At 45.5% G+C, this 26,454-nt stretch overlaps 2 protein-coding genes across 4 annotated transcripts in view; one reads left to right on the top strand and one right to left on the bottom strand.

Annotated features, from left to right (window-relative positions):
- The first annotated feature begins 1,990 nt into the window (after positions 1-1,990).
- LOC127599571 (liver-expressed antimicrobial peptide 2-like) lies at positions 1,991-4,378 on the top strand. Its single transcript, XM_052063594.1, has 3 exons — positions 1,991-2,188; positions 2,271-2,422; positions 3,980-4,378. Exons 1-3 carry the CDS (start codon positions 2,111-2,113, stop codon positions 4,032-4,034), a joined length of 285 nt encoding a protein of 94 aa, XP_051919554.1. The 5' UTR covers positions 1,991-2,110; the 3' UTR covers positions 4,035-4,378.
- Positions 4,379-5,959: 1,581 nt separating this feature from the next.
- The window catches only part of LOC127599323 (sodium/calcium exchanger 1-like), a 39,140-nt gene continuing 18,645 nt past the window's right edge, over positions 5,960-26,454 (bottom strand). The window contains exons 2-17 of one of the 3 annotated variants that reach the window (XM_052063230.1): positions 20,271-20,497; positions 19,865-20,004; positions 19,632-19,784; positions 18,996-19,223; positions 18,081-18,467; positions 17,798-17,908; positions 17,569-17,721; positions 17,338-17,434; positions 17,079-17,270; positions 15,703-15,895; positions 10,354-10,460; positions 10,121-10,245; positions 9,920-9,955; positions 9,493-9,592; positions 8,219-8,491; positions 5,960-8,135 (exon numbers count right to left, since the gene is read on the bottom strand). In XM_052063230.1, coding sequence (XP_051919190.1) covers positions 7,756-8,135; positions 8,219-8,491; positions 9,493-9,592; positions 9,920-9,955; positions 10,121-10,245; positions 10,354-10,460; positions 15,703-15,895; positions 17,079-17,270; positions 17,338-17,434; positions 17,569-17,721; positions 17,798-17,908; positions 18,081-18,467; positions 18,996-19,223; positions 19,632-19,784; positions 19,865-20,004; positions 20,271-20,436 — 2,841 coding nt within the window. In that variant the 5' untranslated portion in view covers positions 20,437-20,497 and the 3' untranslated portion in view covers positions 5,960-7,755. Of the gene's footprint in view, positions 8,136-8,218; positions 8,492-9,492; positions 9,593-9,919; positions 9,956-10,120; positions 10,461-15,702; positions 15,896-17,078; positions 17,271-17,337; positions 17,435-17,568; positions 17,722-17,797; positions 17,909-18,080; positions 18,468-18,995; positions 19,224-19,631; positions 19,785-19,864; positions 20,005-20,270; positions 20,498-26,454 lie in introns of all 3 variants that reach the window. The other 2 variants (XM_052063238.1, XM_052063221.1) reach the window with 2 other exon arrangements.

Here is a 26,454-nt window from a genome sequence, read left to right as displayed (position 1 = left end):
ACATGCAAATCTATGTCGGCCCACTTGAGCGCGCAGCAAAGTCCACGATGGTATAACCTCCCCAAGCTTCCTGGTAGGAGAGTTCCGTGAACCTGCCAACTAGTCCGATGAGGTCATGTCTGCATCTGTTTGACAGGACAGCAAAATTAAGTGGCCTCACGCAGCGCCCGTCTGCTCGCCCGCAACTCCTGAGCACACACACACAAAATCCCTGTTTGTCGCGAGGGTGCAAACCCCCAAGTTTGACCTTCCCCAGATACATTCAAAACATTTTAAAGTATTCTTTAGTGCCCGCTCACGTTCGTTAGCTCACACGCTAACGCTAAATTCTTTCACCTGAAGTTGATTGTAAACCTGACACACTCAAAAGGAGAATTTAAACATATTTGTATTGAAACACCAAAATCCATTCATCCATTTTCTGATCCGCCTTATCCTCACAAGAGTCGCGGGACATGCTGGAACATATCCCAGCTGTCTTCGGGCAGTAGGGGGGGGGGGACACCCTGAACCGGTTGCCAATCGCAGGGCACACAGAGACTTACAACCATCCGCGCTCACACTTACATGGAGGGACAATTTGGAGCGTTCAATCAACCCGTCATGCATGTTTTTGGAATGTGGGAGGAAGCCAGAGTACCCGGAGAAAACCCACGCAGGCACGGGGAGAGCACGCAAACTCCACATAGGAAGGCCGTAGCCTGGATCGAACCCACGACCTCTGCACTGTGAGGTCAATGCGCTCACCACTGGACTAAAAGGGCCGACCAAACACCAAAATGTTTACCCAAAAGCATATTTCATCTGCTAATTTTTTGCGAACGTATAATGTGAAATGCCATAGACGGGGCCAACCGAAATGAGCACAGATGTTACGGTGATTCCAAAAGTGCAGCTGGAGCCAACTGACCGTCGCCAAAAACGGATTGATTTGGTCTGCCGACATGCTGCAAAGGAAAACCGCGACGCCGTGGAAACATTTGGAGCCTTCATGTACAGCGTATTGTCCCGTATCACTCATTCAACCATAAAACCATAGCGTGATGATCAAGGACGACAAAGACGGCTTATGGTGTCTGAATCCTGGCGCCGCGGCCCAAATTTGAACTCTGACCGTCTGGACTATGAGGAAGGTTTGCCAGAAGCAGACGGGCATCTACTGGCCGTTTCTTTATGTCCACATAGCGGGCCTCAAAGTCCTTGGTGCCACCCCAAAATGTTTTGCCAAGTATTTGTGCTCAAGGCCAGCCTGAGTCAACACTGACTTCTTGCCAAATGACAACACCACCATCAGCTGGAGACGGAGCGCCGCAACTCTTGTCCAACGTGCGCACGCGTATGCTTACATAAACATGCCCGGTGATGTATATGTTGGAGGTGCAATTCTTTTTCACCAAGTGGGTGCACAAAATAAAATCCAGATACATTGTTAAAGTGTACTTTACATCTACTCAAAAATCGATCTGGATCCAAATGATTTCATTTCGTGCCACAAAAGTGAGTAAACTCAACAACCGCCCCCCCCCCCCCCCCCCAGTGTACTTTGACTTGTATTTCTTTTAACAAGTATCTTTACTTCTACCTAAATTCTGAGTACTTTTGCCACCTGGAACACACAAGCACATACACATATGCACCACGCACGCACACACACACACACACACACACACGCACGCACACACACACACACACACACACACACACACACACACACACACACACACAATTTATAAGCGTCCTCACGTGTCCATGTCTTATCTTTGTGCATACATGAAATGAGGCTAAAGTGTATTTTTTTTTCAACACAAAGTCCCATTTAGCCCACAGAGGTGATTACCCGTACAACCCCTCACCCCTTCACCCCCCCCCCCCCCCAAAAAAAAGGGTAGTGAGCGGCTGATGACCCAGGACAAATGTGACACACACACAAACACACACCACAAGCAGGCCAGCGTGTCTTTATAAGGCGGTGCAATCGGTCCAAAGTGTTAGCGCCACTCGCTCCCCAGCGTCAACGGCAGACCGTCAGAACAACAAAGGTTTTGGCAGGCTCGCATCAGCTGTTTTGTTTTTTTGTATTTTATTTTTTTGCAAGTACTTTTGAATTGACATGAAGGCGGAAGGCAAAGTCCCCCTTAGGAGACACTCTCTTTACCTCCTGATGCTGCTGCTGCTTCTGTCCCAGCAGGTGAGTCCTGCTTGAATGGGGCCTGAATGCAAAGAGTCATCCGGGTTGATCAATTCTGCCTGTGTGTGCTTGCCTGTGGCAGGTGTGCTCGGGTCCGTTGGCCTCGCCGGTGCAGAGTCCATATTCGGCGCACAAGCGCGTAGCCCGTATGAGCCCGCTGTGGAGGATCATGAACAGCAAACCTTTTGGTGCTTTTTGCCAGAACAACTACGAATGCTCCACTGGACTCTGCAGGTACTGTTGCGGGCCGTCACAATCTAATCCAGCAGCCCCAAACCTGACAGGGAAAAGAAAAGTTAATTGCGGGCAACAAACAACTAAATCACGGTCAAGAAATATTTATAACATGCCCCCCAAAGAATTATTTGTGGTCCTGAATTAAGCGTGCGTGTGCATGAATTTTTGGTGCCATGAATCGTATGGTTGATTTGCATTTTGTGCATGTAATTGCACAGTGGATATAAAAGTCTACACACCCCTGTTCAAATGACAATGTTCTACGCAGTATATAGAAAATGAGGCCAAGATAAATCATTTCCAAATTTTGTCCGCCATGAACCCTTTCATACACCCTGTAACTTGATAACATAACCGCTGTGCCTGAAAGGGTTAATGTGGCTTGTAACTTGTAGAACTTAGTCGTATTCAGAGTGAACCAATTACATTCAAACTCCTCACCTTTTAAACGTCAAATGGGTGTCAGCCCCCATTTCAAGGGCCACCTACCAGCCCCAAATAAAGTTCAGCTGTTCATGTGGTCCGGCACATGGTCGAGCCTTTCCTGACACTTATGACACAGCGGTGACATAAACAAGAGCTCAACGTCCATCCCAAATGGATGAAAAGACAAGAAGAGAACCGATCGGGGAGGTTGCCAAGAGGCCACTAAGGAGCTGCAGGAATTTCGGCCAAGGGTTTCCAACACGTGACAACTCCCACACTGTATGTCTGGGCTATGGCAAGATGGTAAGCCTCATCTCACAATAGCCCAAAAATGTCAGGAAAAGCCTACTAGAACAGCTGAACTGGATTTGGGCCTCCTGGGGCCTGTGTGTCCACATGTGGGGACACACGTTAAATTTTGGACTATAAGGGCCTGGCGTCCACATATAAGGACGTTTCATCAAGTAAAAAAAGAATTATTTGTTTTCTTTGTCAAATAATATGACAATTTAATTGAGGTTCTAATTTAGGTAAGCACGGTGAAGTGACTTCTACTCTTGCTATTCTAGATAGTGCTAAGCAAAGCATTTCACAATTTTAACTCATTCGCTGAATGTACGTGGACAGTACAAGAGTTCGGGGTCCAAGGAGGCACCTTAAATTCTGGCAGGTGTGCGCTGAGAAGTTTGAAAGTTATGTTGAAAATATATATTTTTTTTTCTAATGGAGTCGAACGGATCACATGAATGGTGGAAAAAGGTTTGAAATGATTTATCTTGGTCTGTCATTTTTTTTACATCACAAAAACCCTGGCATTTGATTCAAATTCCAAACACTTTATTAATTCGTTACAGACAATTATTTGGAGCTCTCATGTTTTTGTGTGTATACATCAAAATGAGCAATTCATGTGGGGGTTATATCAATGCTTTGGCCACAATTTGAATGCCGTGTCTTGGGTTCGGTACCAATTCATTCCAAATCACGTATGATAATCCAAAAGCTCTCCCCAAGGGTTTAAAATCCTCTTGATAACACACACAAATTTCCATCTAATTATTGGCGAAGACGATGACACTCATGCTCTGAGCGAGATGCTGATTGATTAAGTCTTTGTTGTTTTTCCAGGATGGGACACTGCTCCACCCACCAGCGACCACCCTCGGAGCCCCTCAACGACTAGACGCCCCCGAGGCCAACCCAAGGACCAATGTTCTACTCAAAATGAGACCGAAGTATTGCGTTCACAATTCATGCTTAGTCCACTTGTGATTCATCCATATTTTATTTATTACACCACGTTTCACTCATTGCACATCAAGCTACACGATTTTTGCAATGCTTTTTTTCGCATGATTATTATTCTCCGAAAAATTTGCACGTGGATGTGGTGCACTTTTGATGACAAAATGCACTTTTAAAAAGCCAAAATATCTTTGTACTGTCTGCTGTCTGCTCGGTTGCAGCTTCAATAAAACACAAACTCACTGAGGTGATGTGGGAAAGTGAGTGTTGCTATTGTCTCAATCTGCTACCGTGTTTTCCTCCTTTGAACTTAAAAATGATACTATCGTAGATTTATGGCTATTACAAATAGTTTTTTTCTTATGGATGTGAACAGAAAAAAGATGGAATGCAAATCTATTAGGAATGAATCACGATTAATAAAACTGATTAACACATGCTTTATAAATGTACATGGGTACAGACATTCACGAAACAGAAAAACAAAAGGACACACGTGGTAAGGGGTGGTGCTTTGGATGTGCAATATTTCTCATTATAAATATAGTGATTCAGGTTGTATACATATACAGGACAGGACAGTGAACACACGTGTACTGAAACATTGGATGACATATTTTAAGTTCAAATTAAGGACCAAAAAAAATCAATCGTGGACGTGCTAGAAGGGGTGCCCAAACTTTTTGGATCGAAGATCTACTTTTTGATCAACTAACCTCACGGGATCTACCCTTACCGGCGCGCGCACGCACACACACACACACAAATTTAAGATTTACCTGCTTTATTTTATTTTTAAAATATTTTTTTTGTGAAAATGACACTGATTAGTGTGCAGTGTATATTAACACAAAAAATATATTACTAACATGTACAAAGACACACAAATGGTTGTTTGTTTTTTTTCTTCTCGACACTCTTCGGATCTACTTGGGTTGGGACCTGTCTTAGATCTACCGGTAGATCAGGATCTACCTAATGGGCACCCCTGTGCTAGATCCTATCCCCAAAATGTTCATCATAATTCAAACGTTATTATGTCCTGTTTCGCCACTAGATGTCGTCTTAACGATTGACTTCAGTAGCACAAATGAGCAATTATCCATGTAGAGAATATGACATATTCTCAAGAGAACAACAAAAATTATGTTTTTAAAAAAACAAATCAAACGTATCTTGGATATACTGTCATGTTAAAAGAGGACTCACGGAGCTTCTTCCAGGATGTTCTAAGCAGTACGCATGCGCAGTAAATTTAGCACAAACGCGACTTTTGTTTTTGTTTTACATCTTGATTCTCTCGACTGTAGCGTCGCGAAAACTCACCGATACGCTGCTACTTGTCATCGTCATATTTTGACTAACCACGTGAAATGTTATTGTGGGCCGTAAACTACGCCAAAACGTACCTGTAGTTATAGAAAGACAACTTCCGCTCGCTTCCGTATTCTCCACCAATCACAGCCAGGCAAAATTATTTCGGGGACACATCGGAATTCAAAAGCACAAGGAATAAGCACGTGATTAGCCGGTTAACATTGAAGAACATTGAATTATTTTTGAAAAATTAGCTTTCTAGTATTTGCAGCAATTTTGTTTCAAGAGTGCCTGCTAGTACCCTGACCATCAAGTGTGAGTTTAAACGACCAGATACATCTCACGTTATCTGACTGCTTCTGAAAATGTGTCGAAAAGCACTTCCGCCCAACTCTCTCGCAACAAATTAACATAAACCAACTTTCACTGTGGATTACAACCAACAACGTGATCATTTAGACTTCACACACTGTAAGCAGAGCTGCATTCATTAAAAAACGTAATTGTTGAGCCATGGGGTATTTTAACAAAAGCACGCCACAGACATCAAGACACAAGGGACAGCTTTAATTTAGGAAAATGCATCATATGTCCTAAACCAACCACATAACCCACTTCATTACAATAAATTCATGTGTGATATTGCACAAAAGAGAATGAAAACACGGTTTACTGTGTGCATGTGTGTGTGTTCTCAACTCGGAGTCGATACACACATATTGTATACATACATATTCAAAATAAGAAAACAACCCTTTATCTTTGAAAGTTCTGCTTATTTTCTTCTTTTCATGGCACACATACATCTCGTTAGTATTGACACACACCTCTGCGATGATTTACCTCGCAAGTTTTATTTAATCTTTGACAAAAAAACATCGGTGGGTCATTGTAAACATTTATGACACTTTGTACAAGGTTCATTTGGAAAAATACTATTTACTACTTTGGAAACATCAACAGTCTATTCTGAATGTGTTCAATTCATGCATCGACACACTCGTGACAGAAATGTGCGAACACACGAACGCACACAGAGTCGATTTTTTTTACTTAAATGTTCTGATTTCTGATGCTGTCACTGACAAAACACAATAATAAAAACAAATACAAAATAATATGAATCGTCTTATGCTTGGAACAGAAGCACTTGGTGAATAATACTGAACCGGACAAATGTTAAGGGGGGGGCATCAATAAAGTTAAACACGCAACACACCCAAGCTCGGGATATTTTCAGATAATCATTTGTATCTTTCTCAAGATAAATATTGAAGCAAATCAAACAGTTGGAACTGACGGTGGTAAACGTTAAACGGATCCAGCATACGAACGAACATTGTGTAATGCTAATATTTGTTTATTGACAAATAGAAAACAACATTTGGGCCTGCAGGTGGCGACACGGGCCCATGCCAACGTGATGCATGATGGGCTTGACTCGTGGATTTAACTTTGAGATGCGAACCATTCATGAGAAAAAAACATGCTTGTATGATAATAAATAAAGGCATGTAAGATCTAGTTGGGCAGAGTGACATTAGAGACAAAAGAAGCTTCAACTACATTCCCATCTAGTTAAAGAGCACGGACATTTGTGGGACTTTTTCACTTGTTGAGGACAAACAAAAGTCCAGTTTCTTGGAGCAAACAAATCTGTGATTGGCTCATCTTGGCTTTGTCCTCCTGCTTAGTCATTGCGGTGAAAACAACGAGGAGCTTCAAAATGTTGTGCTTTGCAAAAATCATGAAAATGATCCAAATCGAACGCAGGGGGCAATTAAGTAAGGGAGAAGGAGCACAGCTGGCTCGCGCTCCGGCCGTACGCCGAGTCCGTAAACAAAAATCGGTGCAAGCCTGAGAAATTTCAAAATGCAAACGTAACTTGCGGCAGCATTTCACCGTTTTCGTCTTCATTATTCCCCCTCCTTGTTTCCTTTACGATTGCACACAAAAATACAATGAAAAGCTTGGACAAAGGAGGTGACTCAAAACTAGGTTGGGGTGATGTTGAGTATTGCGTGAACGGCTGTGTGTTATCATGTGACATTGAATGTTTTTTTTTTGTTTGTTTTTTTTTCTGGCGTGGCAGCCATATGCTTCCTCACGACTTCCTACTGAAGTGGAGGCCCGACCTACGTCCACTATATAAAAATCCCAATGTAATGATTAAGTTGGGGAATGAACGATTCCCAATGCACCTTCCGCTTTCAATGTCCTCATGAACTTCTTTTTCTCTCTTTTCTTGAGTTAGCTGCGCGCAACTTCTACTTCCTCCATTTTGGCACTGCGCCACAGCAAAATGGCGTGGCTGGATTATTTGGACCCCGTCACGCGTGCGTCTACAGGACGGGCAGGTGGCAGTAGGCCTCCAGGGACGCCAGCAGGATGTAAACCAGCCAGAGCGACACGAAGAAAAGCGACGTCAACACCTTGCAAGTCCTCGGGCCGCCCAGCTCGCCGCCGGCCGTGCCGGGTCGCCGCCGGTAGAGCAGCGTGGTGACGCACAGCGACGCCATGATGGTGAAGAGGGTGACGGAGAAGGCCAAGTTGCCCGGGTCCACCCTGAACGTTTGGCCGCGAGCCCGCCAGGCCACGGCGGCGATGGTCCAAGCTACGCCGATGCCCAGAAAGACGTTGACGGCATTGGAGCCCGTCACGTTGCCGATGGACGCGTCGGCGTACTGGTCCTGGATGGCCGCCACCTTGCTAGCGAACGTGTCTGCGGGGCACACCGCGCGCGGAATTAATCGTCATATGAGCTGCTAAATTCGGGGTGCCCCCATCCCAACGCCGGGGCCTCACCTGGCACGGACGTGCCCAGCGCCACGAAGACCACAGCCGTCACCGAGTCCTTCAGGCCCACGGTGCAGCCGAAGTGCGACGCCAGGTCGCCGGTGACGGCCGTCAGCACGCCGATCAGAGAGATGGACACGATGAAGCAGGCCCAGCCGTTCCAGTACTCGGTGGGTGGCACGAAGGCGAACAGAACCTTCCAGAAGACGGTCAGGAAGTGCATGATGTAGTCGAAGCACGACGGCAGGCGCTCCTCGCCGCTTTCGTCGTCGTCGTCATCTCCTGCCCCAACCAAAAATGAGAACGCGCTCACAAATTTGCTCATTTGCATATTAGGGGGGGGGGGTTATTTTACAGAATTCGCTCAACTTTATTGTGTGTAAATGTCGAAAACTTTGCGTACCCTTGTTGTAAAACGACACTGTGCGTATTCGTTTGTGCTAGGGCAACCCAAAATGTTGAAAGAGGACAATAAAAACAAAAAACAAATATATCTGGAGCCGCAAAAAAATAAAAGCCTTCTATAAAACTTAAAATGAAGGAAAAAACATGCTGCATGTATGTCTCCGAATTGTTTATGTTGTTCATTCCTTTGTTGTTTGTTCACAAACGCCCCCATAGAATTAATTTTGTAATTTCCTCGCTTGATTTTTTTTTGTTTTGGTGAATTATTTTCGCTTTTCTTAGTGTCAGTGAAGTGATCATTAATTTCCGTTTTACAGAGGCTGTCTTTGAACGCCTCTCGAGTCGAACGAGAAGAGAGAAGGCAACGGAGTCGGACGCAGAAGTGTCTGTGTATGTTTGTCGAGACTGTTAAAAGCATAAAGTGTACGTTTTTAAAAAAAACAACACCACAGCTCTCCTTTTTCGGAGCTACAACATGTATCTATATCTATTTCGGCTATATTAGCCTACTATCAAAATCTTTTTCCACATTTTATAAAGCTCCGGGGAGCCACTAGATGTCGCTAAAGAGCCGCGTGTTGCCGACCCCCGTGCTCAGGTGTCATTTTGGCTTCATGTTAAGTTGGTTTGTTTGCATTGAGTGATTGAACTGAGCCAGTGGCGCCGTTCATGTCACATGGCTTCAGGACTGTGTACAAGCAAGATGCAAGGTGTTGCTGCTCTGAAGCTCTGAAGTGCTTTGCTGCCATCTTGTGACATGTGGACATTATCACAAACCTCTTTTAGGGATGCTGTCAATTATTTGTGGATTTTTCCAGCGATTTGTAGCAGTGCGGATGTATGTAATATAATATTTGTGTACGTGTGTGTGTGTGTACCTGCACTGACTGTCACCGCGCTAACAAACTGCTCCCTCCAGCTGCTGCTTCCCACTACCAAGGCAAGATTTGTCTTCTTGATCAGCTTGTCAACTGTATTCTGTACGCACGCACACACATTACACACACACACACATATAGGACACACAGGCGAGCACACCCAGACACGGCGGAAAAGAGCAAAGCAAGAGAAATCTCCGGTTGTTAAATCACTCCCAGACGGGGGAAAGGGCGGGGGAGGGGGGGGGGGCTGATTTCAGAGAGCTGTAGAAGACAGTATATCAGTGTAAAGCAGCAGGAAATGGCGAGTGTTTGTCTTTGTATACACAAGAAGTAGGACCCAAAAAATAGCATGCGCCTATAATGAAAGTCAGAGACAAAGAGAAAGAGGGGGAGAGAGAGAGAGAGAGAGATAGAGATGGACAACCTTGCTACGCTGCTCCAAAAGCACATCCACTGCTCTCTGCACACACAGACACACATACACACATGATCAATGAAGAATGAGCGTGTGGTAATTTTCTGGACATTGAGCAGAAATGTTCCACCCGTTTCCAACCTAGATGAGGACAAGCTCCGGAAACTGCTACATGTTGTTGACGGGAGGGAACGGACGTGAGCGCCGTACCTTGAACTCGTAGGACTCCTCGATGACGACGTGGACTTGCGTGTGCTCGCCCAGGCTGGGGCAGCCCATCTTGGCCACCTCGTCCTCCTCTGCCCCTACCGGCGGTTTGTTCTCATTGGAGTCTCCTGACCAACCAACAACAAACACTTCATTTAACCATACAAGCCATTCTGACGCGCGCAAACACACACGCACACACACACACACACACACACACACACACACACACAGACCGTGCTTCTGTCCAATCTCCAAGAGAAGCGGCTCGCCCAGCTCGATGCTGAAGGACTTGTTCTTCTCGTACTCCTCGTCGTCGATAATCCGCACCTGGATGATCTTCCTGCGCGACAGGGGACACTTTCATGAAGCTTTGTGGGCCGACTGCTTTTGCACACAAACTTCACCAGCCGATGACGATATCATCAGAATCAGAATCAGAATCATCTTTATTGGCCAAGTATGTAGAACACACAAGGAATTTGTCTCCGGTATAACACGCTGCACTAGTATCATCGTAAACAACAAAATCATTGAACCATTTTAGAGTAACCACTAGTTTTGAAGTACCATTTTGTGGTGCAAGAAGAGTGACTGTCAGTGACTGTTTAAGGAGTTAATGGCTAGAGGGAAGAAGCTGTTTAAGTGTCTACTGGATTTGGTGCGCATGGATCTGTAGCGTCTGCCTGAGGGGAGTGGCTGAAAAAGGTGGTGGGCAGGGTGCGGGGGATCCAGGAGGATTTTCCGTGCCTTTGTCTTGATTCTTGCAGTGTGCAAGTCCTCAAGAGTGGGTAGGGCGGTGCCAACGATTTTTTCTGCCGTCCTAACTGTCCGTTGAAGTCGCTTCAGCTTCAGGAAGTACATCCGCTGCCGGGCCCTTTTCAGGATGGAGATGGTGTTGACTTCCCACTTCATGTCCTGGGAGACTGTGATTCCCAGGAACTTGAAGGTCTCGACGGTTGACACAGGGCAGTTGGATAGTGTGAGGGGCAACTGAGGAGAAGAATGTTTCCTGAAGTCCACGATCATCTCTACAGTTTTGAGCGTGTTCAGCCCGAGGTTGTGTCGGCCGCACCAAAGCTCCAGCTGCTCCACTTGTTGGCGGTACGCAGACTCGTCGCCGTCTTTGATGAGACCGATGACCGTGGTGTCGTCTGCGAACTTTATGAGTTTGACAGCTGGATCTGTTGAGGTGCAATCGTTTGTGTAGAGAGAGAAGAGCAGTGGCGAGAGGACACATCCCTGTGGGGCACCAGTGCTGGTAGTGCGTATTGATGATGTTGTCATGGTACGCGTGTCAATTTTCATCACGAGGTAAACAGTCAAATGAGTGAGCACACGGTGAGTTGTTCCTATTTGGGAAATGAGACACATGGATGTTTTGATGTTTCCGTTGCTCTGCATTCAATTTCTGACTGCCACTTTGATTGAGCACCAGTAATGCGTTTGCGTGTGTGCGTGCGTGTGTTTGTGTGTGTGTGTTACATTTGCCAAGATATTTTCTTCACTTGGGCTAATTTATAGACACACTCTTATTTTACTGTTTTTGACGGTTGAGACGCTCACACACACACACACACACACATGCACACACACGCACACGCACACGCACACACACACACACACACTTCCTCTCACCTTGAAAAACAACTTCAAACTGATTGAAAAGGAAATATATTTTCATCTATTGCCAACAGTTTTTCAGGTTTTTTTGCCTTCAATACAAGTGGATGATTTTTGGGGTGGAGGGGGTCTAATTAGATTTTAGAGTTCCCTGCGTTTCCATGTCAATGTACCAGTAATCTTCTTTCACAATCTGAAAGGCAATGTGACTGTTTCTTTAGGCAATCACATCAGCATCTTTTCTCCCTCAGCTTGATTGGTTTGAGCCAAAATTGTTCAATTAGCGAAACGCGTCCGAACAAATAAATACAATTGGATTGATCACATGGAGCGGAACTCTCACTCTCGCTCTGTCCCTCACTCCCCCCCCCCCACTTCCCCCGCCCCCACACACGCACACAAGCGCATCTCCCACCGCGTTAAAATAAGAGCGGATCGGACTGGACGTGAACCGAATCCGTTTGCGTGTCCCCGGTGCTGCAGTGCATCATCAGGGCAACTTATGCACGCAAACATGCTCTTTCTTTCACCTCCAATCTTCATCTTACCGCAGTTCCCCTTCCTCCCGCTGCTTCTGCGATTATCATCATTGTTGTGGTGTTGGTGGTGAACATATATACAGTATACTATATATATATATATATATATATATATATATAGAGAGAGAGAGAGAGAGAGAGAGAGATCTGCATATGTAAACTTCATCCAATTTACCCTGAGCCGTGGTGAGGACGATAAAAATGGATGAACGGAAATGACAATGCCCTTAGTTTTCGTTTCAACAACTAATCAGAAGCTTTACTCTTGCCAATGACGTCCTAAAAAAATCTCTGCTTCTATTTGTTCGTGGCTTTCTTTGAGATCGCTTAGCTGAGCGCTGCTCCTCCAAAGTAAATTCCTCCAAATCTACGGCAGATGGTAGACAAACACGCAAATTTATCCGTTCGCCGGCCGGCCCATCGGGCGTCCAACCGACGACGTCACGCGCTGCAAAGCTGTCGCTGACGGAGTGCGGCCGTGACGCTCCGAAATGTAACCACTGACAAGTGGACGACTTCTGGGCTCCTCGATGACCAGGACCGGCCCTGAAATATGGTGGTCCCTCGAGAAAATTCAATTTTTTTCCTGAAATTCCCGATGGCCACACCGTAGATGGCTACTTAAGCTTATGTTAATTATTATTATTAATTATTTTCATTTTATATTTGAGCATTATATTATTTTATGTTGTAGTTATCTAAATTTTATTCTGTTTAATAATTGTTGAAATATTCTTATTTTGCTTGCGTCTGATTGGCTAAAGAGAAGCAGGAAGTGTTTTAGTTACTGAAAGGTGGTTGTATTCTCGTTCATCCGTTCGGAGGTGCAGACGTTTTTTTCTTTCTCCTTTTAATAAACTGCATTAAAGGATTCCATCTCTTTCTTTTGTCATTCGTAAAGAAGAGCAATCCACTGATAACAACGAAGCCCACAACTTACACTTGCTACGGAAGCAGTATGGTACATTCAGGGTACTTTCACAACGTCGGGAATTTACAAACACGATGTGCCATACTACACACGAATTGTTTTTCTTCCGATTAAGTTTTAAAACCCAAGAGGACTCAAAAGTGAAAGCAGTGAACCTTGATACACAAATACACATTGACAGGATGAAACACAAACAGCACACACACACACACACACACACACACTAACTGGTATCCAGTCCACGAACGCACACAGGCCAAAGAATACATGAATAACATTCATGGGTGTGTGGAAAAACAAGACTTTCCCCGCAGCCATGGCTGACCACTTACGGGCAAATTAAGCAAGTTTGGCGGAGCTTCACGCCCTACTTCCTGTCTAATTAAAAAAGCGGCTTGTTTTTAATTAGTGCCGACTCAAAGTTGTATGTCGGTCGGCGCCTTTTGAGGGAGGAAGTTTTCACCGGAGAGCGGCGTACATGGTCGTTAGATCAGCAATTACCATGGCAACAGAGCCCACCGCAAACCATGTACAAATCACAGACGCACGCCCTGACTTAAGAGTTTCATTGATTCCACTTAATTCAATGGATGTCATTCCTATCTACAGGTTTTTACGTCATACGGGCAAGTCGGAGTTTAGAGTTGCGCGCCTTCGGTGTCGTTTCACGTTGTGCTACAACATTCTGGGCACTGCAGAGCTGTAATGGAAGACATGCAGCATAATTAACAACAAGAAGAGGAGGCAGAGAAGGTCCCCAACTAATGTCCAAGAACACTGTTCAACAGCAAATTTTAATCAAGAAGGCTTTATGTGTCCCTAAATGATATTTTTGACACTAATATAAAAAAATTACTTTATTACTTTTTTGGGGATTGTTCATTAATTTTTTTGGGACCTTCAATAGCTTGCATAATAGTGATTTTACTATGTGTTGTGAGTCCTATCTATGACATTTCAGAAAGAAAATCGCCGTTGCTTAGCCTAATCCTTCATTCATAAATATTAGAAAATATTTACTTATATAATTATTACGCTTATAAAATTTGATGATCTGGAGAAAAAAACAAAGGCAGAGTCGGAATCAGCACAAAAAATGTTTACTGACATCTCTCAAAAAAAAACAATGACTAAAAATATGCTGACCAGTGTAATTGTCGTTCCTCCCATGTCACAGGGAGAAAATATGATTGTGAGTATTGTATTCTCTTCAATTTTTTATGTGTTGCTCCATGTGTTAAAGTGGTGGAAACTGTTCAACTCTGTTGACTGTTCTGCTATTTTTTAGCCTGTCTATGGTGTTCCACATTATATGTTAGCATTAAGCTAGCAGTCTTTACAGCACAGATTTTCACCTGCTGGCATAATTTGTTAATTGGATGCACAGCGATGCCAATGGGCAACGCCTTCCTTCCTTCCTTCCTTCCTTCCTTCCTTCCTTCCTTATCCTTACCCTTGCTTATATTTTCTCTCGAGTGCCCCACTTACTTGTTCCTCTCCCCTGACTTTTATCACTTGAATCTTGTGCCAGACTTGCACTGGGAGCTCATTCAAACAGTGAGAACAAACAAAAGATGTGACAAGTAAACACAATCTGGAGGGCCGGGAAGGACGAGGAGAAGGGGGGGGGATGTGGGGGTGGTGGTGGGACATTGACTTACGACAAGGGTCCTGAAGCCGGTGAAATTGAATTAAGACCAAAATAAGGATGGCCGGATGGAGATGGCCAATTTGTTGAGGATGAGGAACAGAAAAGGGAAATCAAGTCAACAAGGAGAGAAAGGGCAAAAGAATCAGCTACAGCGAGCTAATTTGGAAAACGTCAAGCCTGCTTGAGGCTTCATACATTAAAGACCCAGATGCTAAGTAGCAGAAGAGAGCACAGAAGAGAGAAAAGGACAAGAGGACTAAAGCCGACGCAGGATTTCAGCCTTCTCGCTCCAGACACTTCCTACAGTCATACTTTGACTTTTTTTTTTCTTCAGTGAACTTAAAGTTGAAAAAAAAAACCCCTCCCAAAAGTCATTTGCAAGACGACGGAAAATACCGCAGCACTGGCAACCGAATCCAAAGCGATTCTCAATCCCTTCTCCTCAAGGGGCGAGAAGCTCGTTACGGAAGAGCGTGCTCCAGAGATGATGACAAGTCAACGCGAGGGAGGGATAAAAAGAGCAAGGGCTCACGGGATCTCGCTAATGAGGGAACATTTCAAGCTTCCTTAAACCCCAAACGCATCACTTGATAGCACGGATGAAACGGCACACAAACAAAGAGAAATAACCAAATATATGAAGCAAAAAAAAACCCAAAACAACATAAAGTGAGGTCACAAAAGTATTCCGGGACTCACAAAACTTTGATGCCATTTCATGCTTTGCTAAAAGTGCTCATCCTCTTGATGAAACACTTATTTTGGAGCATAGGTGTACCTAATAAACTGGCCATTAGCATGTAGCACTTCCCCAGTAAGCAACAAGAAATTTGCCACTCACATGGTCTCGTCATTTTGAAACTCCAGCTTGCCCGCCGCCGGCTCGTAGTCCTCGCCCGCCCTGGCCGTGCCGTCCAACGTGCGGTAGGGAACAGCCACCAGCCCCCGAGCCCCTGACGTCCGAAGCACCTTCACCTCCATCACGCCCACGCTCTCGCTCACCCGCTGAGTGCTGCTCTCAAAGGTGAAGATACCTGAAGAGCGTGGCCGAGGAGGACGAGGAGGAGGAATTTAAAAACTCCTGATAAAAGGCGATCAAAGCGGTAGAGCGGACACCCCCACATCACACGGGGGGCTCCCCTGTGTTTTGGAAAATTGTAGAAGCTTTGATGACATCCCAGCAGAACAGTCACGCCGGTGATCAAACACTTGGCTTTCCACAGGCGCAAAACCAATTTCAATGCCGTCGTCAGTTTCTTTTCCCATTAACTGATTTCAAATTAGTTAGAACTACACGAGGTTATTTGCTTGAGACACAAAAGGCAATTTTACCTCTTGTTGTTGTTTCATGAATTCCACTAACAAATTAATTGGTAATTTACATGAGTCAATAACACTTCATCGCCTTTGCATTAGGCCAATTAAAATCTCCGGGTTCGACAAAAATGCAATGGATTGGGAGGAAAAAAAATGTTTAAACAACCCCCATGCTGATTTTATTTGCATTATAAATCAGTGATTCTTTTATGCACGGCACGGTGGACGAGTGGTTAACACATCCGGTTCACAATGAAGAGGTGCAGACATCGTGTGTGGGGTTTGCATACTCTGCACGTGCCTGCGTGGGTTTTCTCCGGGTGCTCCGGTTTCCTCCCACGTTCCAAAAACATTGGTGGCAGGTTGATTGGAACACTCCAAATTGTCCCCAGGTGTGAGTGTGAGCGTGAATGATTATTTCTCTGTGTGTGCCCTGCGATTGGCTGGCAACCAGTCCAGGGTACAGCCGCCAAACCCGCCCCACCCCCTTCCGAAACAGCTGGGATAGATTCCAGTATGCCCGCGACCCTAGCGAAGATAAGACGGTTAATACGGATGGATGGATGATTCTTCCAGGTACCACTAGAGGGCGCCAAACTTTTCGAATCCCATTCTTGGGGAATCTGTCGTTTGCAAAAATGAAAGGCGTAATATTCTGACTATATTGTTAAATGATGACTTTCTTCCGTCTTTGGCTATAATGACATAATATTAATTTCTTAAATACTTCAATTTCTTCCCTGTAAAGGAGTTTCCCACGAACGAGTTCACAATACTTTCCCCCACATTCTAAACTCATGCGAGTTAGTTTGGGTGAAAATGTGAAATTGAGGCGATGTTGAAAACTTCTTAATCTATACGTGCCCTGCGATTGACTGACGTGACGAAGCGATGCCTTACCAGCGTGGTCGTCATCATAAATGGTCACGGTGGCCGTGTGGTTGTCACCCAGCACAGCTTTGGGGGCGCAGCCAGCATCAAGCGGGGAGGTGCTAATCTCGGGGTAGCCCACCAATCTGGGGTTGCTTAGGTGCACATAGAAGTACTCATCCTCCTCGAAGATGTCGTCATCAATCACCCCCACTGTGATCTCTGTCAACGGAAGTTCCAAATGTTGGTATACCCCTGGGGGGGGAGGGGCATTTTTTCCATTGTCTACCTTTGAGGGTCTCGCCCGGCTTGAACAGAAGCGTTCCCTCGGCAAACTCGTAGTCAGAGCCAGCGTTGGCCGTGCCGTCCTCGGTGCGGTAGTCCACCTGGAGGCAGGAAGAAGACCGGAGGACGATGGTGTGAGATGGGATGTGAGGAAAATATCACGGTTGGAAATGTGCTTCTCACACACACACACACACACACACATACACACACACACACATCATCCATGACTCACCTTGACGGTGACGGAAGCGTCCCCCGCATGTCTGGAGACGGTCAGGTTGAGAGAGCCGCAGTTCTCAAAGCACTGGTACAAAGCGGGCTGAAATTCCAGCCTAACCGTGTAAGGGTCATCTTCTTGGGCTTGGGTCTCGTGGCTGCTCACCACCTGTGAGGGAAAAAAAGACCTCAATGAGTCCATAGTTTTTAGGTGTGGGAAGTGAGCCAGGTGGTACGCCGCTGACCTTGCGAGCCTGGTCAGCAGCATGCTTCTTGAGGATGTTTCCGGCTCCGATCATCATCCTGGTGGCTTGGATTCGGTAGAACGCTCGGCTCTTTTGCTGTTGCATCAGAACCTGATTGACAGAGACCGCAAGTTCAGAACAGGGGTTCGAGAGCATTTTGGTTACAAGGGAGCCATTACAGTCTCTAAGGAGCCCCCTCATAATCCAAATACCAATGAATCCTAACTAATTTAGACAACGTGAACTTGTAAATGCCACGGAGACTGATTATTTTCTGAATGACCTGATAGTTGGCCATCTCAATGAGCTGCTCCATGTCTTTATCTGGGTGGCGCTGCTTGAGCTCCTTCAGCGTTCTGGCCATGTCCCGCCGGGCCTCGTCCTCCTCGTCCTTGGCCGCGCCCTCTTCCGTCAGTCCGCCGTCCAAAGCGCTGTGGCAGTTGAGCGCCATCTGGCCATCCAGCTCCAGCATGTCCATTTTAGTGAAGCCACCCTGGCCTAATGCCCCGCCCACGCCCGGCCCCGCTTCCGTCTCTATGATGACGCCTCGGTGCTTGTCGGCGCGGTAACGCTTGCGGGTGTACTTGTACAAGAGGAGGCGGCGGTCGGCCACCCAGGCCTGGACCACGCAGAGGGGGAAGAAGAGGAACGTCAGCACTGCCTCCCATACCTAGAAAAATACAAGCAAAGCAATTTGAAAACAATTCTTTTCTATCTTCCTCAGTAAGAGTGCATTGAATGTTTGCCATTTACAGTCAATTAAAAAAAAAATCTGACGTGCTAGCACATCACTTGAACTATATTAGCAATATGTTTAACGAATGAGATTTCGTATTCGGTCAGTATTTTCCGTCTTGTGATTGGTTGGTCAGAGCAAAACTTGTTACAAATAAATTGGTTTGGCAATACTAATAAAAAAACAACAGTTACGGTCTGGTAGCTTGTTATCAGCCACAACCAGTCAAACAAGACATTACACACATCCTGGCATTTAACGTGATATGGTCTACCTTTCGTGGCAGCTAAGACGCTAATGTATGTTTAGTAATGCAAATTACTCGACAAATGTATTTGTGAAGTTATAAAAAATGTTTGAGTTATTTTTTCATTTGTTTGGTGTAGTTAAAAAACAGATAAGAGAATAATGAAGTAACATTTTCATTTTTGGATTTTGGATACATGGATTCTGGTGCCTCACCTCCACCTCGCCCGGAGAGAAGACGCTAAGGATGAGGTACAACCAAATGTAGGCGAAGATGCTCCAGGCGGCCGTAACGAAAAATACCCGCAGGTGTTTGATCTTGCGCGTCTCGCCATCAGGAACCACGTAGACGCACAATGCGATGATGACGAACATGTTGAAGGCAGCACTGCCCACAATGGTGCTCGGGCCCAGAGAGCCCGCAGAGAAGTTGTGACCGCACACCTGCAGAGAAAGCACAAGTTTGCACCAACAAAATGGCTGAAAACCTCCGGTTGGCCTGTGCTAATTGGTTGTAAGGCAAAAGTGATATGTACTTCAGTCTTGATGGCCTGATAAATAGCAACTGCGGAGTACTTGCGCATGACTCCTGAGGTACGCCGCTTGTGCAATGATCGTGCATCACCCATTTCCCCTACTTACTATGCTGCAGACTACTTCTCGTGTTGATGATTTATCACAAGACCTGTAGAATCTGCAGCGCCAACAATCCCTATGCTCAGTCTGCTGATGTCTATGGTCATGAAAATGAGCATCAAACATGCTTTTGCCTAATTTCTCACTATTGACTCCCTATGCTTTTGGGTGAGGCGCAAGTGCTGCTTTGTGCCAGTCTTGTTTTTCCGGACCTACCTCAATGACGGACAGCAGGATCTCGGGGGCGCTGGAGCCTAAGGCCATGAGGGTCAGATTGGAAACTGTCTCGTTCCAAATCCTGACTGTGGCAGTGGTGGTCTCGCCGTTGGGCCTCTTGATGGTTATCTCTTTTTCCTGGGATGTTATGACCTGGAGAGGAAGGGTGCATGGTTCATGAATCCAATCATGTTGCACACATATTTGCACACCTCCAGCTGGGAAGCGCCCACCTCTATGGAGGACATGAATCGATCCGCGATGATGCTCATGCCCAGGAACATATAGACAAGAGCTACAAAGTACACGATTGCCCGAGCCACTTTGTCCCCGACTGACGGATTTTGGGGGTTCCACACAGGCAGCAGCACACCTAAAATGGGGGAAAAAAACTTTAAAAGTAGGAAGCAAATCTGATGCTGGATGAATATAATGTAATGCCTTAAATCTTTCCTGCACTATTTATAATAACTAATTTAACAGAGCAAGCTCAGTAACGGTACATTAAAGATTAAGATCAATTCAATGGGGTCGCAGATGGATCAAACCGAAGGCGGGGATCTGGTCGACACTCAAGTCGTTACATGTCAAATGCAGCCGACCAATAAAAAAATGGAAAAATGCCAGTTTTAGACCCACCATCCTGACACGGGTCCCCGCTGGCTGAGCAGTTCGTCACGGGTGAATGCGCGCAGACGCATCCGGAGCAGGACAGGAGCACAAGTGTGGCGGAACACAACAGAAGTGAGGAGAAGGACAAGGAGGAGGAGGAGGAGGAGGACAGGTAGGACGCAGGCGGGGGCATTCTGACGGTTCTGCACCACTTCCAACTGGACTGACAAGATGCCAAGAGAGATGTTTCCAACCTGGAATGGACAAAAACATCAGACAATAAAGAAAAGAGGACCTCGTATCAGACATTGCAGCTCTATATTATTGCTTATTGAACCACCAATGAAAGCAAGTTGGACACCCGTGAACTATCTACATTCATACACACACACACACACACACACACACACACTTTAAGGCAGTTAGTCATGTGTGGTGACAGTAGCAGGGAGTGGTTGCCCGTGTCTTGGTGGTATATTAAGATATTTTGTGATGTTTTCTTTAATCAATGTATATCTTCTCAGTGAAAAACTGCTTTGAGATGATTGCATGACTTGGTGACTTGCTTGCCTAAGCAATTTCAGAGATGGACTCTGGAGCCTGCCTTGACGACTTCAGAGATAAACTATTGAGCCTGCTTTGACGACTTCATAGTCTGCTTTGTTTGAATTGTCAAAACTTGATTGAGATTAATGCCACTTGATTACACAACAAACAGTGTGGCGTAGGGAGGGATGAGAAGGGCCACTCACCCCTCCCGATGCACACACTTTAGAGGATAAAAGGAGGGGAGCGATGCTCCTCAGCAGAGTCCGCTGTGGGTTAGCGTACGAAACGCCCAGCTCGTATTGAAGCTCACTCTGCTGAGGGTGTTGGCTTTCCACCCTAATGGCATAAGGTAAGAGTTCTTTAGCTTCATACAACTTGTTTGAACTGTGTTATCATTTCTGTGTGGGACCAATAAAGTGCCTATTGTTGGTAGCCAGAATCGTCTTGTCGTTATTTCTGAGTGCCTATCTCCGACGATCCTTTATAAACTTGATATTCATTTAAATTGAGTACCCGAAGTGTTTCAAAACATTTTGTCCATCACGTAAGGTCACGCAACCTGTCACTTCAACACGGGACCAAAGCATAGGGAGCACACATCCCAAACATGCACATACTATACATGCGAATGCAGGGGTGTCAAACATGTTCTCATCACAGGTTACGTGGGAGTTAGGCTTGCCCTCAAGAGCATTGCAAGCACATCAGCAGCTGGGTTTTCATTGCCCTTGGAAATGCACCAAATGAAAGTTGCGCACTTGCAAACTTGAAATGGGGACATAGAAATGTTGAAAAAAAGTCTCAAATATTGCAAAGCAGTTTTTACACTCTCACAAGGTGGTTTTGGAGATGTGTCGATTCCGGAGTATGTCGCAAAAGCGTAATGGAAACCCATTTGTGGTGATTCCACTTGTCATGTGACCCCACCTGGGAAGTCACATGACTTGCATTGCTCTTATCTTTGGATTCACGGCCACTGCACAATATGACACGCTGCACATGGACAGAAGAAGAAACGGATGTATTCTGAAAGTTCATTTGGCAGGACAATATCATCTCTCTTTTCGACAGATGGATGCAGAGTGCGATGTGGAGCGACAAAGGAAGATGAGGGGGAAATGGTTCCACAAACCGCGTGCGTGAAAACCTCGACAGCAAATGGAGGGTAACTAGCAGAAAGGCGCCTGTTCGGCAAGAGCGGAGCTGGGCAAGGCTAAAAGAACATTTATATTATTATATATATATATATATATATATATATTATTATACAGCATTTTGTAGGATCGGCCCATTGTGTAAGCAAGCTTTGTCCTATGTTATAAACAGCATGCGCAAGTCGCTTTAGTCATTTTTAATGACGAGATCTCACGAGAAGCTAAACGCTCTTCAAAGGGAATACCAACAAGTAGAAATGTAGTGACATTTTAGAAAATTCACTTTTATTTTGAAAAAAAAAAACTTGAATGGAAACCCAGCTATTTTGTAAGAAAAGTTGGCTACGGGCCTGGGTTTTAACACGTGGATCAAATTATTGCGCATGCATCCATCCATGCATCATCAGAACTGCTTATCCTCAAGAGTTGATTTAATGACATTTCAAACGAAACAACAATTTATCGTATTTTCTGCACTATAAGGCGCACCTACAAGCATTAAATGTTCTCAAAAGCTTATAACCCAATGCGCCTTCTATATGGATCAATATTCTGATTTCTTCGGCATAGTATTTTAAATCATCCATAAAGTGCTTCGGTACAGCTGCAGCGGTTGTGAGAGGTCAACGTGAATAAAGCTGTAATGTATTCCCTTTAGCACAGCTTCATCTAGTGGATGCCTAACGCAACTGCAGCCACTCTTGCAGCTTCTATTGTATTCGCCTTATAATGCGGTGCGCCCTAAATATATATACTGTATGAAAACAGTTTTAAAATAGAATATTCATTTAAGGTATTCCAAAGCGCCTCATAGTGCAGAAAATACTGTAAATATTTTCCTTTTAGGAAATAACATTACTAGTTGGTCTTAGGCGCTTATAAATAAAATGTATTATTATTATTATTCATTCATTCATTCATTCATCTTCCGAGCCGCTTGATCCTCACTAGGGTCGCGGGGGGTGCTGGAGCCTATCCCAGGTGTCTTCGGGCAGTAGGCGGGGGACACCCTGAATCGGTTGCCAGCCAATCGCAGGGCACACAGAGACGAACAACCATTCGCACTCACGCTCACACCTAGGGACAATTTAGAGTGTTCAATCAGCCTGCCATGCATATTTTTGGAATGTGGGAGGAAACCGGAGCACCCGGAGAAAACCCACGCAGGCCCGGGGAGAACATGCAAACTCCACACAGGGAGGCTGGAGCTGGAATCGAACCCGGTACCTCTGCACTGTGAAGCCGACGTGCTAACCCCTGGACTACCGGGCCGCCCTATTATTATTATTATTATTATTATTATTATTATTATTATTATTATTATTATTATTATTTTGAGTCTGATTCTGCTGTCCAATTTTTCTTTCTTTTTTTTTTTTTAAACGTGCTGCACTAATTGCCATGACATCCTCTTAACCAGAAGTTGAGCTGTAATGTGTTTGTTCTCGGACTAGGCGTGCTCTTGTTCCTTATTTTATACAATCCATGTGGGATGCCGACTACCCTATTAAACGACAAAATTGCTTTGCCGTGTTTTGAACGGAATGACAAAGCACATACTGTCCAGTCGAGGGCCTCTGTCCTACTCCAAGCCTCGTTTGATTTATGAACTCATTAAGATGTGCGGCCCCATAACTTTTGTCCACGGGGTGTCCCACAAAGGACAAAGCAATCGGGTGCTGGATTTAGTTTGGATTGGCCACCTTCCTCCTCATCTCCCTCGTCATCTGCCACCCCCGGCATGGTCATCTCTGGCTAAGCACGGTCCACCGACGCACACTCGAGCTCACTTCACATTTCCACCGCCTCTCCACAATAACTCCCTCTCCACGTCCTCCTCAAACATCCTCGCACTCGCTCGCTCTTTTTTTTCCCCCCCAAACAGCCACTCAAGCTTATTGCATCTTGTCCGGCGTCAAAATCTGCACGCCAATCTGCCGCCGCGTTATGCGACCGAGAACAAGAAATGACCCAATGTCTGCTGAGCTCTGACAAGCTCTTCAATCCCTTACTTACAATCGTCCAAAACGAATCTGGTTTGACAACGAAAATTGGTGTCCAAAAAAAAAAAAGAGTGGATTGAGCAGGTGAAGGCCTAATTAAGAATGCAGCTCGGGTGTGGAGTGAAATAAAAACCGGGTTGGAAAAAAAAGTTGTCTATCTGTCCTCCTTAAAAAGTAGAAGAACAGCATTTGTCATCACATTCCAGTTCGGAAGCCTTCGTTGACTGTGCTCGTGAGTCATATCACATCAGCTACACTTTGCTCTTCTGCCTCGTTTGACACCGCGAGTCCGAACACACATGCGCGCACACATATGTACACAAAGAGGCATGCACATATGCACGCCGCCCACGGGCAAATGCTGTCTGAGGGTTAAATGAATGTTGATTGGCTGCATCTTGGCATTGCTCGTTTCCTCTTGAAAAGGCGAACAAGACCAAGAAGAAGCCCACATCTGCCTGTGCGCTATTTTCATTGTGCACTTTTCGGCCGCCCGGAATGACAAAGGCAGGCTGGATTTGCTCAGTGTGATGTTTTCATCCATCTATTGTGTTGGTGCTTTGATTAACTTTCGCATGGAACATAATTTGCGTGGAGAAGGCTCTCTGCGATAACGATTGCCGTCTTTCACAATATCCCATTAAAAAAAAAATAATAATAATAATAAATGGAAGTACATATACGGAATGGGAGTTTGCATGTTCTCCCCGGGCCTGCGTGGGTTTTCTCCGGGTGCTCCGGTTTCCTCCCACATTCCAAAAACATGCATGGCAGGCTGATTGGACGCTCTAAATTGTCCCTAGGTGTGAGTGTGAGCGTGGATGGTTGTTCGTCTCTGTGTGCCCTGTGATTGGCTGGCAACCGATTCAGGGTGTCCCCCGCCTACTGCCCGGAGATGGCTGGGATGGGCTCCAGCACCCCCCGCGACCCTAGTGAGGATCAAGCGGCTTGGAAGATGAATGAATGAATGAATGAATATACGGAATGGTCATGCTTGAAAAAAAAACAATACGTAGCCCCATCAAAGTTGGAGCATGAATGTCAAAATGTGCATATTTTTAGCACAATTTTTAAACCCAAATATGGAATATTAAAAAAAAATTGAGCAAATTTGGAAAATTTCAATTTCAGATTCAGCAATAACAAAATCCTCTTGAACTCGAGAAACTTTCTTGGCACTTAAATGTGTGTTGACCGATGTGACTGAAAATAAGAAGCTTTGTCACATTTAAGTTTTGTCTTTTTTTTTTTTGACTGTGCACTCATTGACAACTCCGTGCAACTGGTACCATTAGCGAGTGGCGACATGATAAAACTATCATACTTTTCATCTTCCGTACCGCTTGATCCTCACTAGGGTCGCGGGGGGTGCTGGAGCCCATCCCAGCCGTCTCCGGGCAGTAGGCGGGGGACACCCTGAATCGGTTGCCAGCCAATCGCAGGGCACACAGAAACAAACAACCATTCGCACTCACACTCGCACCTAGGGACAATTTAGAGCGTCCAATCAGCCTGCCACACATGGTTTTGGAACATGGGAGGAAACCGGACTACCCGGAGAAAACCCGCACAGGCCCAGGGAGAACATGCAAACTCCACACAGGGAGGCCGGAGCAGGAATCGAACCCGGTACCTCTGCACTGTGAAGCCAACGTGCTAACCACTGGACTACCGGGCCGCCCCTATCATACTTTTGCCTCACCAATAACATGGGAGTTGTTCCATTAGTGCACAGATATGTCATAAGCTAACAAGAGGCAGTCGTACCAATAAGAAACAAACAAAAGTGAGAATGCTGATCAAATCCCAGAAAGAAACTCAAAGAGTGAAAATGAGTGTGGCTCAGCGAGGTTCATGATGTGACGCGTAATTAGTCAGATCTGAGGGCCGCCGCGCGCTTCCCGAGAGGGCCGCCGATATCCCGAGCTGTCCGAGCCGGTTAGGGGAGGCCGCCGAGTTGGCCTTCCCTTCCAAGGCAATCCAGCGGAAGGAAAAGCAGCCGGGGTTGACGACACTACTCCTTTACGCATTCATCACTAAGCCCGCATCGGAAGGACAGTAGCACGCGCGCAGGCACAGGCGCAAACATGACATCATGTGTCACAGCATGCTGGAACATGTGGCGGAAATGTCATAATTTGGAGTTGGGAACAACATTTGCAACTGTGAAAAAGTGAGCGCCGAAAAGTAGTCTCCCAATTCACGTTCCGCCGCGACAAATACAAAATAAAAAAAATTCCATTGTACAAGTAAATGGAGTTAAGAGCTTGCCCATATTTCAGTTTGCACGGGCGCAGATGTTTGGCTTTTGTGGAGAGAGGAAGGTTCAAGTTTACACTCTGATTGCTGGTGATTCACCAGCAGACTCCGTGTGTACGTGTGTGTGCATGTGTGTGTGTGTGTAATGTGTACACACAATCAAAGGTCACACACAACACACACGTGCAGACAGAGTGCAGCATTTTCAAGCATGCATCATATGACGCACGGAAGGTCGTATCAAGC

This window comes from Hippocampus zosterae, chromosome 1, assembly GCF_025434085.1.
Source record: "Hippocampus zosterae strain Florida chromosome 1, ASM2543408v3, whole genome shotgun sequence".
NCBI lineage: Eukaryota > Metazoa > Chordata > Actinopteri > Syngnathiformes > Syngnathidae > Hippocampus > Hippocampus zosterae.
Note: the sequence above shows the minus strand (reverse complement) of the source record. Positions and strands in the feature narration are given on the sequence as shown.

What these genes read in the sequence shown, in the direction of transcription:
- LOC127599571 (XM_052063594.1), top strand. Translation starts at nt 2,111, where the DNA reads ATGAAGGCGGAAGGCAAAGTCCCCCTTAGGAGACACTCTCTTTACCTC. An exon ending in TGCTGCTTCTGTCCCAGCAG is followed by an intron (nt 2,189 to 2,270) that starts GTGAGTCCTGCT and finishes TGCCTGTGGCAG; the next exon opens with GTGTGCTCGGGTCCGTTGGC. An exon ending in TGCTCCACTGGACTCTGCAG is followed by an intron (nt 2,423 to 3,979) that starts GTACTGTTGCGG and finishes TTGTTTTTCCAG; the next exon opens with GATGGGACACTGCTCCACCC.